At 33.9% G+C, this 12,814-nt stretch overlaps 1 protein-coding gene across 4 annotated transcripts in view; it reads right to left on the minus strand.

Moving 5' to 3' along the window:
• The window catches only part of LOC126371435 (protein TANC2), a 315,096-nt gene that overhangs the window by 196,074 nt on the left and 106,208 nt on the right, over positions 1 to 12,814 (minus strand). For 2 of the 4 annotated variants that reach the window (XM_050016720.1, XM_050016721.1), the window contains exon 1: positions 7,147 to 7,507. The exons of the other annotated variants lie outside the window; for them this stretch is intronic. In XM_050016720.1, coding sequence (XP_049872677.1) covers positions 7,147 to 7,219 — 73 coding nt within the window. In that variant the 5' untranslated portion in view covers positions 7,220 to 7,507. Of the gene's footprint in view, positions 1 to 7,146; positions 7,508 to 12,814 lie in introns of those variants that run through there. 4 annotated transcript variants of the gene reach the window in all.

Genomic DNA, 12,814 nt, shown 5'->3' on the forward strand with positions numbered 1-12,814 from the left:
AATTGTACCGCAGATAAATCTACTGGTCGAGGATCGAATGTCTAAGATAAGATTAGATTCAGATAAATCTTTGGAGATAAAATTTATGTTGATTTGATGTTTAGCTTAGAACAGGTGTAATTATAAGTATTATTTTACCGAAAAGTGTAGTGTCTGTTTAATTTCGAAAGTTATTGCTTATGGAAAATGATTCATTATAATTTTAGGGCTATTAAAAAAAGAAAAGAATCTTTGCACTTTCCCATTGCTAAAATAGTAACTTAGTTTCGAAATAATAACATGGTAAAATGTTTATTGTAATTGTAACTATCTACTTATTTCTTATGTTCATATTATTACAAGCTATATGAAAAGAATTGATTTAAAATAAGCTGAAAATTACTACTGTCCCTAAAATTTAGCGGAAGGCAATTTATGAACTCAAAAAGGCAATTTCAGTAATAATCGTAATTCCCACTAGACTACTCAAATGAAACCTTTACCACCGACCAATCTCATTTTTATGACCATCACAATAGCGTTTTACCAAGTGATAATATAACTTCTTAAGCCATACGAGGTCCCATTTCAATTAGCGTCTCCAAAACTATCATAGATGCCTGGTTTTTTATATTTCCAAATTGTACTTGTCGATCCTTTTTCTATTATCGACAGGTATAATAAAATCGACCAGTATAATTTGACACTTCTGTGCATCACTGATCCCATTGTCGGTGTATATAACTTTACTTTTAACATTTACACTGACGGGTTTTACAACTACTTGGATTCTTAAACGCCTACCAAACGAGCAAGGGACACCGAATATTTCGTTTTGTTGGTCTAAGGTTCGATAGCTTCGACATCGCCCACGTGAGTCCCACGATCCTTAGAAATAGTCCCGTCTCTATTTTGTGATGCACCCATGCAAGTATCCTATTCTTCGTCTCGTTTACTCACGTAAGTGTGAATGAAATAGACTACTAATTTCATACGCCTACGGATTTCGATGCCTCCTGCTGTTTTAAAGATGATCTTGTTTCAATTAACAACCATGTATTGACGCACCGTTACTAATGAAACAGAATTTTGAATAAAATCTCCATTTGTGTTAACATTAGGACAGAAATATTTTTAGTTCATTTCTTGCAGTATTATATAATTTTATTTTAAAGTCGGAACATGTCATAAAAAGTGAAATGGAATTCAATTGTACAAAACTCATCACATGACGCAAGTGTAATTAATTTTATATGTAAGTATCAATACAAATGTATTGTACGTGTCTGAGAAAGTAAGTAAGTCAGGAATCGTACCGATTGGATTCACATTTAAAGATAAGTTGTGTAATAATAATAAATCAGACGATAATTTCTTTTTTTTACGATAGTGCCTCAAGCAATACACACCTTGGCGTAATTAATCAACTTCGTGCACGTATTTTGCGCAATATTAAACGAGTCAGACGATATGACAGACGAAGCCAGAGAAGGTGAATAAAAAAACACACCTAAAACATGATCCCTTAAAACACCTGTCGATACCGAAGATCCCATATCGACCCCTCGTACTTAGTCGACCGAAAAAACTGATTTTGATCAAGTATTTTTAAGTGCAGCGCCCTCCAATAACTATGTTAATGCACGGAGCAAACCTTTGAAGTGAACTCAGGTGGGTGTAATTATGCCTTTTAAGGATTCCTCGACGCTATTGAAAGTAAATTTACTTTGCCGCTCCTTTGGTATGTTTGACAACACTGTCACATCTCTTTCATTGGGCATATTAAAATATCATTTGTTGTTAGGCTTACTTAGCTGCATCTTGTCAAAGATTAGTTTAACTACCCATGTGTATGTGTTTTGAACATTTCATTGGTTAGTTGAATGTACAAGTTCATTATCAACAACAACATTTCAACGGCCAAAACAATAACGTACCCAATTTACAAACTCTACCGCTTTAAAACTTCAATCAATATTATTATTCCTTATTACTTCATGAATATGCGCAGTCAGTTCTTCAATTAACTAACTACATATATTACTTTGGTCCGGGACTTTCAAAACACTATATTCCTTAATAGGAAAGAAAATTCTACCAATCACTTAAACTGTTGAACCCTTTTATGCCGGAACACGTATAACGAAACCCTGTTTTGGAAGTCCAAACATAGAAGTAAAAGCTGAGTCAATATTAATGAAGCAAATTAGTACGTTCCTTAGCATTACAATTTGTTTAGGGTGCCTGATCTAATGCTTTGTCTTACCATCTGCTGTTGGCATTTCTATTAGAGTCCAGAAAGTTGAGAACTGGTTTGGGAAAGACAATTGTTCGACTTAACCAAGTGGAACTTTTGTCAGAGTGAAAATTTTTGACATTGTTTTATGTTCGTAAAACATGGAAAGTACAGGTTTGTTATTTATAATAACAAAGCATTTATATAATCTTAGAAGTTCGCAGAGGCTATAATTAAAATTGTATGTGATAATAGGTAAGATATTTGATAAGTTTGGTATCTAGGTATTATAATACTGTAAATATTGCAATAATAATTTAAGTTTATATTAACTTATGTGTCTAAGTTATCGCCTTGGGCATATGCCTGTATGGTAACTTATAGGTAGTTGTAATTATTAGATAAATAAATAAATAAATAGAAGAAGTTTATGAGACCTTCTTATACTCATACTTACAGCATCATTACAGAGCTCAAAATAGATGAAACTTTTATACCAGCTCACGTAATTTACTAAACCAGCGTTCGTAATAAAAAGGTACCAATTAAAACTAAAGACCATTCCTACATACTAACTTCATTCTTGAGGCAGCAATTTTAAAAACGCCATCATCATTAATCAGGCGAGTGGTTTGCTCTTTATCATAATTATGTAACTCCCAAACCCTTCATTGCTCAGAATATGAAGATGTTCGGAACATGTTTCGAGCCACAGTAAATATAGTGACTGGTGTGGTTGCTCTTTTTCATAATTCGCCACTTCCTCCTATTAGTGCTTATTTTGCAGGTGTAAACATAAACATAATGCGCAGACATAATAATCCTTTTGTCAGTGGTCAATAGACCACACCGAATGAGCGCGCAATGCGGATTACATTGGATTAGTACGCTTAGAATGGTAACGTTAACGATAAGCTACAAAAAGATAGTATGAAAGCGAAAAAAAAAAACAGTTCAAAAAGAGACGGCAACTAATGAAAAGAAAGATAATAGTAATTATCAGGTTTTTTGGTGGCGGTAACAGCGAAGTGGCAGGTAGAAAAATTGAGAAGGACAGTTTTATCGGGCCAGTTGGGTGGTGTGGTGACCATATTGCGCTCAAAACTTATAAAATACATTTAATTGATCAAAAAGAGTTTTAAGTGGAATTTATAATTAAAAAGTGATTTGGGCTACTTAAATACAATGTAAAGAGTATGAAATACTATTTCTTATGAGTTGTGGGATCAATGAAAGATCTCAACAACCTTGCTATAGACCCCTGACATCCTCTCTGACATCCTGGCTCATATAACAGCCACAAAGTCTAGTAAATAGTAGCCAAGACCGCCTGCTTCACGTGGTCTCCGAACCACTGATCATTATAACTTGAGACCTTCGGATCGTAAGCCCAATGCTCAGCCACTGGATGGCGGAGGCTATTATAAAATACATTAAAACATCATACGGAAACATTGTTTGTTTTATATTTCTATAAAAGAAACATCAACGATAATCGCAATACAAATATATACTTAAAACATCAACATGTAGTAATTATATTTAGGTACTTAATCAACGAAGTGGAAAGTATACAATAAACAAGAATGTTTTAAGTAAATAATCTAAACATAATAGATATTCAACCACGACAAGAATTTTCTAAGCACGCCCATAGCACAAATTGAGCGGATCAATTTAGAGACAACATCAGGTTATTTTGCTGTAAAATTTCTCTTTATTAGGCTTAAATCTACTTTATAGCCCCAAGTAGCTTAATCTTGGCTATTAGTCGTATCATGGTAAACTTAGAATGTTCCTATCGATGTGTCCTCTTTGAAAGGCGAAAGCCTATTTGAGTCGTTTAACTGCAGATAATGGTTGCCGAGCTGCAATTTACCTATATTTTACCTGACATTGTCTGATGTTCAAATACATTATTATTTTTATTGCTCGGTTGAGGTTGCGGTCGACGGTTCTGTTTGAAAGCTATATAAAAGCTGCGGCTTTCAAAGGTATAGGCTTTTACAAAAGCTTTAGTGTTGTTGGATATTGCACATTTGGGATTGGATAACTTAAAGTAATCGATGCTGAAATTGGCTGAGTTAACGTTAATGATAAGAAAAAATGTAATATGTTCTGTATTTTTGTAAACAACTTAATTTGATTATAAAGAATTCCAACTGTAATAGTGGTACAAAAAATGCCAATTAAAACATCCAAAATGATGAACCAGCGATTAAATCACTGAAGGTTAAAAATATAATACTTAATAATGGAGCTTATAACTATGGCATTGGAAACCCAGTAACAATGTCAGTAGCTACATAAAATTATAATTTATTGTTACGAGCACATTGAAAAATAGTAAATATTCAATTAGTGAAACCAAGCCTACGATTTGTGATCGAATTAATTGGCTTGCGTATAGAAGCGACTAGTCAATACAAAAAAAAATCTGTTTTAATAGCCTTGAAGAGGTTATTGGTTCAGTGAGATTTATGCAAAAACATAATTAGCATATCAGTACTTCCTATTTAAATAAAAATATAAATAAAAATTACGATAAGGTGTCAGATCGGTGATAAAACTTCACCGAAATAAACGGTACTTATCAAATTATCAATACAAGTCAAACGTTAAAAACGCAAAATTTCTAGAAAACGGCTACCAATTAGGCTAGTTATAAAACACATTAAAAGTTACATTTACATGATGATAAAGACGTTTTTAATATTCGACGTGTCTTTGTGTACATTGTAGATTTTACTGTCGTTTTTATTGATGTTTTAGCGTTAACGACTGTTTTTTATAATACTTATATCTGTTTTAGTATTTCTTTTTAAAGTGCTTTTAAGTTTTTAGCTCGTGTTGGTCTAGAATTTCCTATCTTAATTTGAATAAACATTTTATTGAACTATCTACATATTGGTAACTTGTTTCAGTACACTGATTACGATTTATAGGCAACATTTGAAATACTTTAGCGATTTACTAGAGGGTTAAACATAATAAGACAAATAGGTAAGATAATATTACAAAACATAAGCGCTCGACTAAAAGTCGATACATCCGCAAGATGAACTGAATACCCACGTTTCATCTGAACTTTCTTTAATCAAAAACACCGTTTCGTATAAAATAGTTCTTTGCCGCTATTTACATTGATCCTCAACAGGACAATAACTCACGGTGAATAAGTAAAGTGCGTTGTAAGTGCTTTTACAACACAATGATAGATAAAATTCGCCAAACAGGGTACGGTTTCTAATTCAACATATTGGCGTAATTCACAAGTAATTGTAGCAGTGTTCGCTCAAGCAGTCCCTTTTAAGCACTAACGCTTGTAGAACCTAACCGACTAAGCAGAGCCACAAGTAGCTAAAAGACATCAGGCATCTTATTACGGTATTATCCACAGATAAAACGATGATCACTTTTAGTAAGATCTTCAGGTGAATATCGGAGCTGCATGGCCTATAATCACCTAACCTAATCATTTTAACAAGTCTGAACATAAAATATGTCTCATTTATTTTGTCATGCAAAAAAGTACCTACATAATATACATACATAATAGGATGGTTAGAGCCACGAATAAACAAAGGCAATTTGCAGCCACTGTTAATACGAAGTACTAATATGGATATGATGAACCTAATTGTGACAAGGATTCCGTCCATCGCCCATAACAATAATTGTCGATTATATTAGAAATGGCATAGTCGCTCTGTCGAATTTAAAAAAGAATGTCTATTTTGGTGTATTTTATATTCAGGTACTTATACCTACTTACCTATTTGACATTCTTAACGAAGTAGGGCATGATTAAGATATTTTAAATCTGGATTTGTTGTGATAAACTCCTAAATGGTCGCATCAAACTTTTGTTAGTACTTGTTCTACTGAAACAAAGGTAATTTCTACCTATACGCAAAAAAAAATACATGACGTCATTAAGACCACCCTCTCCATGTAGGTGTCAACATAGACAGACTATTGACTCATGATTGCAGGATATGCTGTAATGCTGTCAGTCTGAGTAATCCACCCACATTCTGGTAAGGCACTTTGCAAAACCTGGTGAAATCCTACTAAGATGTCTCCGTTTGATTAAGCAAACGTACCTACTAAGAGATAACTACATCATAATAATCCTGAGTCTTGTGTGTTCGTTTCTAAAACGTTTGTTAATTATTTAAAATGTAACATTAAATTGTAACAACGATAAATAAATAAAAAATAAATAAAAAGAAGACATCTTTTTTATATTAGATGTTCTTTTATTTTTATTATTACGAATTCCAATATGGGGTACTGTTTTTTTATACAGCACTGAAATCAGCCCTTAATATTCCAAGAAAGAGAAATCCCAATGGAAGCTTTTGTAAACTCTTTTGTTATAGTGTACAGATGAGTAATAAACTTTGCAAAAAATATTGGAAAGTAGAAATGTCACTCTACCTTTCCTACTCTGTCGATGTAGAAGTGTCTTTAAAGTCCTGATTCAAACAGCATGGTTAGTTATTTATAAACGTCCGAGCTCCGAGTCTTATCTTTGACAGGAGACATAGTTTCTTGATATCCATATCATCCAGTAATATATTAGCGGCCCATTATAATATCTGCTACTATTTAACGAGTCTGTCCACTCTTAATAACTGTTATATCATGGACAGTAAATAAATCTTCAATATCAACTGTAATATTATTGCTCGTTATATTCATTGTAATAAGAATTCTAATAAGGTAATCAAAACAAACAACAATGCCACCTTACACTAGCAAATTTTCGTTTATCAATACAAGTTCTACTCAAAATAGGTCTTCATCTAGAATAATATTTCTTTTGTTTAATAGAGCGAAATTTCTAACTGTCAAGACTTGTTACCCATAATATTATGTTGCCTCTTGGCCATCTACTTAGTTGCCCTGAATCTGTCATCACTTACCTAGAAAGCTGAGATTGAGTTTTTCATCCACTGAATCGTCATCAGCGAAACATTCCAACTTTTTCGAATTCATCTTGTAATCCCTTTTTGTAGCAGTTTGAAAACACAGAAGGTCACATCCACTTGTCTCTACATGCACTGTATCGTGTTAGAACCAATTATTTTCAACAACACTTTTTACTTCACCATTTTTGAATGTAACGACACAATTTTGTAGTTTAAGCACTGGCAGGTAAGTTGAGTACTTAAAAGTCACTGTTGTTTTTTATTATTTCAAATTTGGAACGTTAACGGTCGCGGCGCGCGCGCTGACACAACCGGTACGCGAGGGGGCTCCGCCGCGAGTGACTGACGCTCGCTGCAACATGTGCCTAGATTCATGGTAAACTAACTGACCTGCAAGCCAGTAATCAGATTATGTACGATACGGCGAACGCCTTCGCTAAGCGTTTTGTTCCATATTTTACGCGCATTGTTACTATGAATGAAACGCCTATTGATAAGTTGGAAGTTGTTTACTAGGAAGTGGGGAAACGTATTATTTTTATTATGTTGGCATAAAATTAAACTCTCATAACAAAACGAAATTTGAAAAGTGCTTTAAAGGAATAACCACACGTAAAATTAAAATGAACACTTGCAAATTCCAAACCAAATAAGAATTTACAATAACGATGAGCTAATTTAAATAGGGCGAACAGTCAATGTTCGAGCGGAATTATTACTTGCGAAAGGGGTCGAGAATGCCCCTCCCCTGAGATCTGCATTGTTCTGTGCGCGTGCGCCTCTATAACAATACCATAACCCCACGTCCCTATTTTAAGTGCAATAGCAATACCCGATGGAAGGTAAATTTATGTTAGCTTTTCAATCGTTTTTAATATTTTTAACAATGTCGGTCATTCTGTTGGTGGGATTCAAAGGAATAAAGGAATTCCAACTATTTTTGATGTGTAACAACAATGAACTTGGTAAGTATCTCATTATAATATGAGACAACCCTTTCGTTCATAGAGACGTAAATGTAAGGCGAGAAGAAAATGTAGTGTTATTTTTAAATCGATATTACCTGTTAAACCTACCTGATGAAATTCTAATCACTACGTTCCAATTTAAGCCTGCAGTAATTACTACAGGATCGGTGTAAATTACCAACGAATACCATAAAGGATCTTAAAAACTGGTAAATTTCTCAAACGGCCCACTTTAAAATTTACTCTCGCTCGTTTATTACGAAAAAATAATTAATTGGGAATCTTGTCGTAAAATTATTAAGTACGATTGTAAAAAAAATACCAACAACAAGCATGCTTCCTTCAAACCACCAAGTGTTGGTCCAAAATCATAATAATATAAAAAAAAATAACAGGAAGGTTCCCACACGATCTTTGGTTTTTATAGACCCAACGGTCCAAAGGTCCGGAGCGTGGGCCAATTTCGAACAGCCACCTTATAATTTTGAGGTCCATTTATCATCCACAGTGATTCAAGAATGACAATTCAAAGACAGAGAAAGTATGAAACAGGTATTCAAAAGTCATATTGAGCGGTTTGATATTCGACTTTATTTTCGGAAGTTATGATATCATTATGATGAATTGTTTCGAAGTCGATACTTGTATTAAAAAGATGGTACTTTTTATCAAATTTTGCGAACTTCGTCATTATAAAGAAATCAACCGAATGATTTCTCAATAAATAAATATTTTTTATTACAATTTAATGCAATAGTGAAAACAAAAGAAAGTTGCAATAAATATTATGTCTCGTTAAATTCTTCCTAAATTAATATTTTGTGGAGTGGTCGTAATAATAATGTTTGTTGTAAAAAAATATAATTGCAAGTAATAAAACTGTCATTGGCACAGAAATTTCAATAATTGTAGCCGCTTGACATGTTCGTTGAGCATTATGTGTTAATGGCACATATCACTGCAAAGATATAAATTCAATAACGCCATGAGTTATAACAACCTACATTTATGACAGGTGCAGGATTTTCTTTAGTAAGATATATTTTTTCCAAGTAACGTTCAACAAAATAATATTCGCATAACCTGCCAAATTCAGGTCAATTGTTACCAGTTGCCGATTATTTATGAGTCTCTTTTAAAAAAACTAGATCGGTATTAAATTGATCGTAAAGGCTCGCTTGTTTAACGGTCCAGCAAAGAAGGCTGTTATTATACATCATTTACATAATGATCCATTCTTTTACAGAAATTGGGCGGATTTTGCCGCGACGAAATTTATGTGAACCTGATCGAATTGTATAGTGGACACGATTTTAAATGTAAGTAGGTGAAAATTGCCACACCATTAAGCTTAAATATTAAGTCAGCCTTCAGGATAATTTTGCTGAACTCATTCTTTAAAACTACGTAAGAAGTTGCTCTTATCAACACACATTGAACGGTAATCTGAAGGTTTTAAATTAAACTTGTATTTAGTCTGTAGGTGTAAAAGTAAGTGATTAACCGAAGGATGTAGATGTCAAGACTTGATACACAGCAGGAGGCAAAAAAGTGAAACCAACAAACACCAATCATATAAACCAAATAAGTACAAAATGGAAAACCTCAAGATAAAGATACAGATACAGTTAACCAAGCAACTGACGATAATATGTAAGTAAACCAAATTCTTTATTTGCATTTCATATTTGCAACTCACCGAGTCAAAAGCCTTAGCGAAATCGCATGTGTGTGTTAGATTCAAACCGTAATCGAATTAAGAAAATTAGATTAAAGGGAACTTACTATAGCGACTATAGCATCAATTAAGTAGCTTAGTGTCATTTTGCGTATTAGGTGCAAATTAATTCTGTAGAAAATTGAACCTTGTAGCTGTAATTTGTATTTCTTGAGTAACAAGTTCTGTTTAAATATGTAACACGCTCAGTTTGCTTATAAAAAGTCAATGGATTGATTTAAAATTGATATTTATACATAAAGAATACTATTTTCTATCAAAGCAAGTGTAGACCGTTTACATTCACATTACACTATATATTTTGAGTGATCGGTTACGAACTTACAAATACTTGATACTATTGTCTTATGTAAAGCATAGTTCAACCAACATTGAAAAACGAAAACGAAATATCTCAAAGTCCATAATACTCTTATACTTTCTTTTGTTGCAAGCGTAACAAACATTGCCAGGATTTTCAATTATGTTAAAGGTCACTGTCACGGTCGAAAGGACTCGTTCAGTCCACATTCATCACGGTCCTGGAGAGCCAAAATCTTTTTCATCAGGACCTCGAAGTATTCGAGACGGTCCTTTTTAAGGAGTCCTGTTTAAAATTCCGCTCCCGTAGCAACTGAGGTGCGCTCCTAACATTTTTACGCGTTGACTTCGTGATCTTTCCCATAGATTTTTTTCTTCCAAAATCCCTTTTGTCCTTTTTGTTGAGATCGGAGATTTTCAAAATTATATTGTGCGGGTTTATTTATTAGCAATTTAAGTTTGTTGGCTTTCTCGATTCTTGTAGTCGAAGTGTTTGTTTAGACGTATTGAATCGATTTACTTTTTAGAGCCATTTATGAAATATAACATTATATTTCTTAGAATCTACCACTGCTATGATGTATGGGACATTTTTATTTTAACGCATACCGGTCCACGTAGAGCTCAAACCATTAAACCTTTTTCATGTAATTATTCTGCTTTACTTAAGCCTACATAGTTGTTGATTTAGTAGTGCACTTATCTAGTGTGGTGTGCAAAAGGTCTGGGGTACAATTTCCGGTTAGGTAAGCATTTGTTTAGATGCAATTTGCTTTAAATCTTGTTTGTTTTTGTTGTTTCTCACTGGGGGCAGTAGTAGCGCAGTGCAGAGTGTTCAGCTATGTGTGATAGTAACAACGTTACACAGACTTTTTTGATTAGAATCTTTCTAATTAAATTGTATAGCTTACAAGGTAGGGATATAAAATGTCTTTATTTTAAGACAATTCCAGCTAATCTTTGTACACATCTTCCAAACCGTTATGTACTTTTTTCACGTATGTCTTGATTTAGGTCTCGTCTTCAACATTTTATGATCGGGTTTCGAAATGGTCACCTCCTTAGAGATTAATTGCTTTGATTGTGATATTTGTAACACCACCGATATGTGGGTAGAATACTAAATTTGCTAACAGTAACTTGGAAGGCAAAACGAATCTGAAGAAATAAAAGTGGAGCACACATGCGTATGAATACGACGCATTTTGCATTGGAATGTCTGACGTATAGGACCATACAATATATTTAGTAAACATACATATACCTTATATATACTTAATCAGAAGAAATATAAGTTGTTGTAGTGATCAAAATAATTATAAATATAATTTTTAAATAAATGTAGTAATGTATACGTTTATGTAGATCTTCTCGTTTAGCCCAGTTTTGGTGTCCACTAAAAATTACATACACACATACATACATACATAAACTCACGCCCGTAATCCCTAATGGGGTGGGCAGAGCCACAAGTAATCAAAGATAACTTGCAGCCACTGTTGATACGAAGTCCTAAGATGGATATGATGAACCTTATGGTGATAAGGGATCAGCCTATCGCCCATAACATTAGTCCATCATGTTAGAGGACACAATCCCTCTGTCGGTTTTTACGACATGCCCGGGAAGAGAAGCAGCTGAACGTGTTCTATGTTTTTTATATGCTCCCAGAACAGCATAGAAGCAACTAAATAAGGACTAAAAATTACAGTACCAATAATTAGCGATTCCGTATTCATGGAAGATGCTTCAAAGATAAGGTTAAATATATGCAATACGCATGGCGTACGGGACACACTCGCAATGTCTGTATCCGCCTTTTAAAACTGAATAAGAACATACAAAGTTGTCGAGTAATCCTGCATTTACAACTGTTTCCAATGTTAAGACTGATTGATTTTTGATTGAGCCAGAAACTGATTTAACGCTTGACATTTTAAAATATTTTGTAAGTAATACTAAAGCTTTTTTTTATAATAATTTAATCGAATTTGACCTTTATGATAAATTATACCTAAGTTGTTTTTGGCTGTTACTTACCTGTTGTGTTTGATTACCTGTTTAAATATACTTTCTGTGGACAAGATTAAAGGAATATTCATTCTCCATTGTTGATTGACTCATTAAGAAGGTATACATGTTGCCAAATGTTTCTATAGTTCAACACTCAAATAAAATTGTTGTTCTTATAAACCATCGTTTCATTATTATGCATTGCATTTTTGGGACAAATCACAAAAATCACTTTGCGATCCCTAGTTTGGTTAGGACATTACAGGTTCATTACCAAATTGTCCAAAAGTAAGAAGGCACGTTAAGCCGATGGTCTCGGTTATTACTTACCGATGTAAGTACGTAGTCGTTACATGAGTCATGTCAGGGGCCTAGGGCGGCTCAGTAATAACCCTGACACCAGCGTTGATGGGGTTGGTAATCCACCTCACAATCCACATGATAGAAGAGATTATTATGCAATATGCCATTATTGTATTACAATTTAATGTCATTATTGTTATTGTCGTCACTGTGATCCTATATGAGACCGGTTTCTCAATCGAAGAGTGCCGCTTCGATCCCCGGTAGCCAGCTCGCGACACCAAACACTTCAGGACCCCGACACCGACCCCGCCGGCGTGGTCGACGATTTCCCTCATTC

This window comes from Pectinophora gossypiella, chromosome 12 (assembly GCF_024362695.1).
Source record: "Pectinophora gossypiella chromosome 12, ilPecGoss1.1, whole genome shotgun sequence".
Classification (NCBI taxonomy): domain Eukaryota; kingdom Metazoa; phylum Arthropoda; class Insecta; order Lepidoptera; family Gelechiidae; genus Pectinophora; species Pectinophora gossypiella.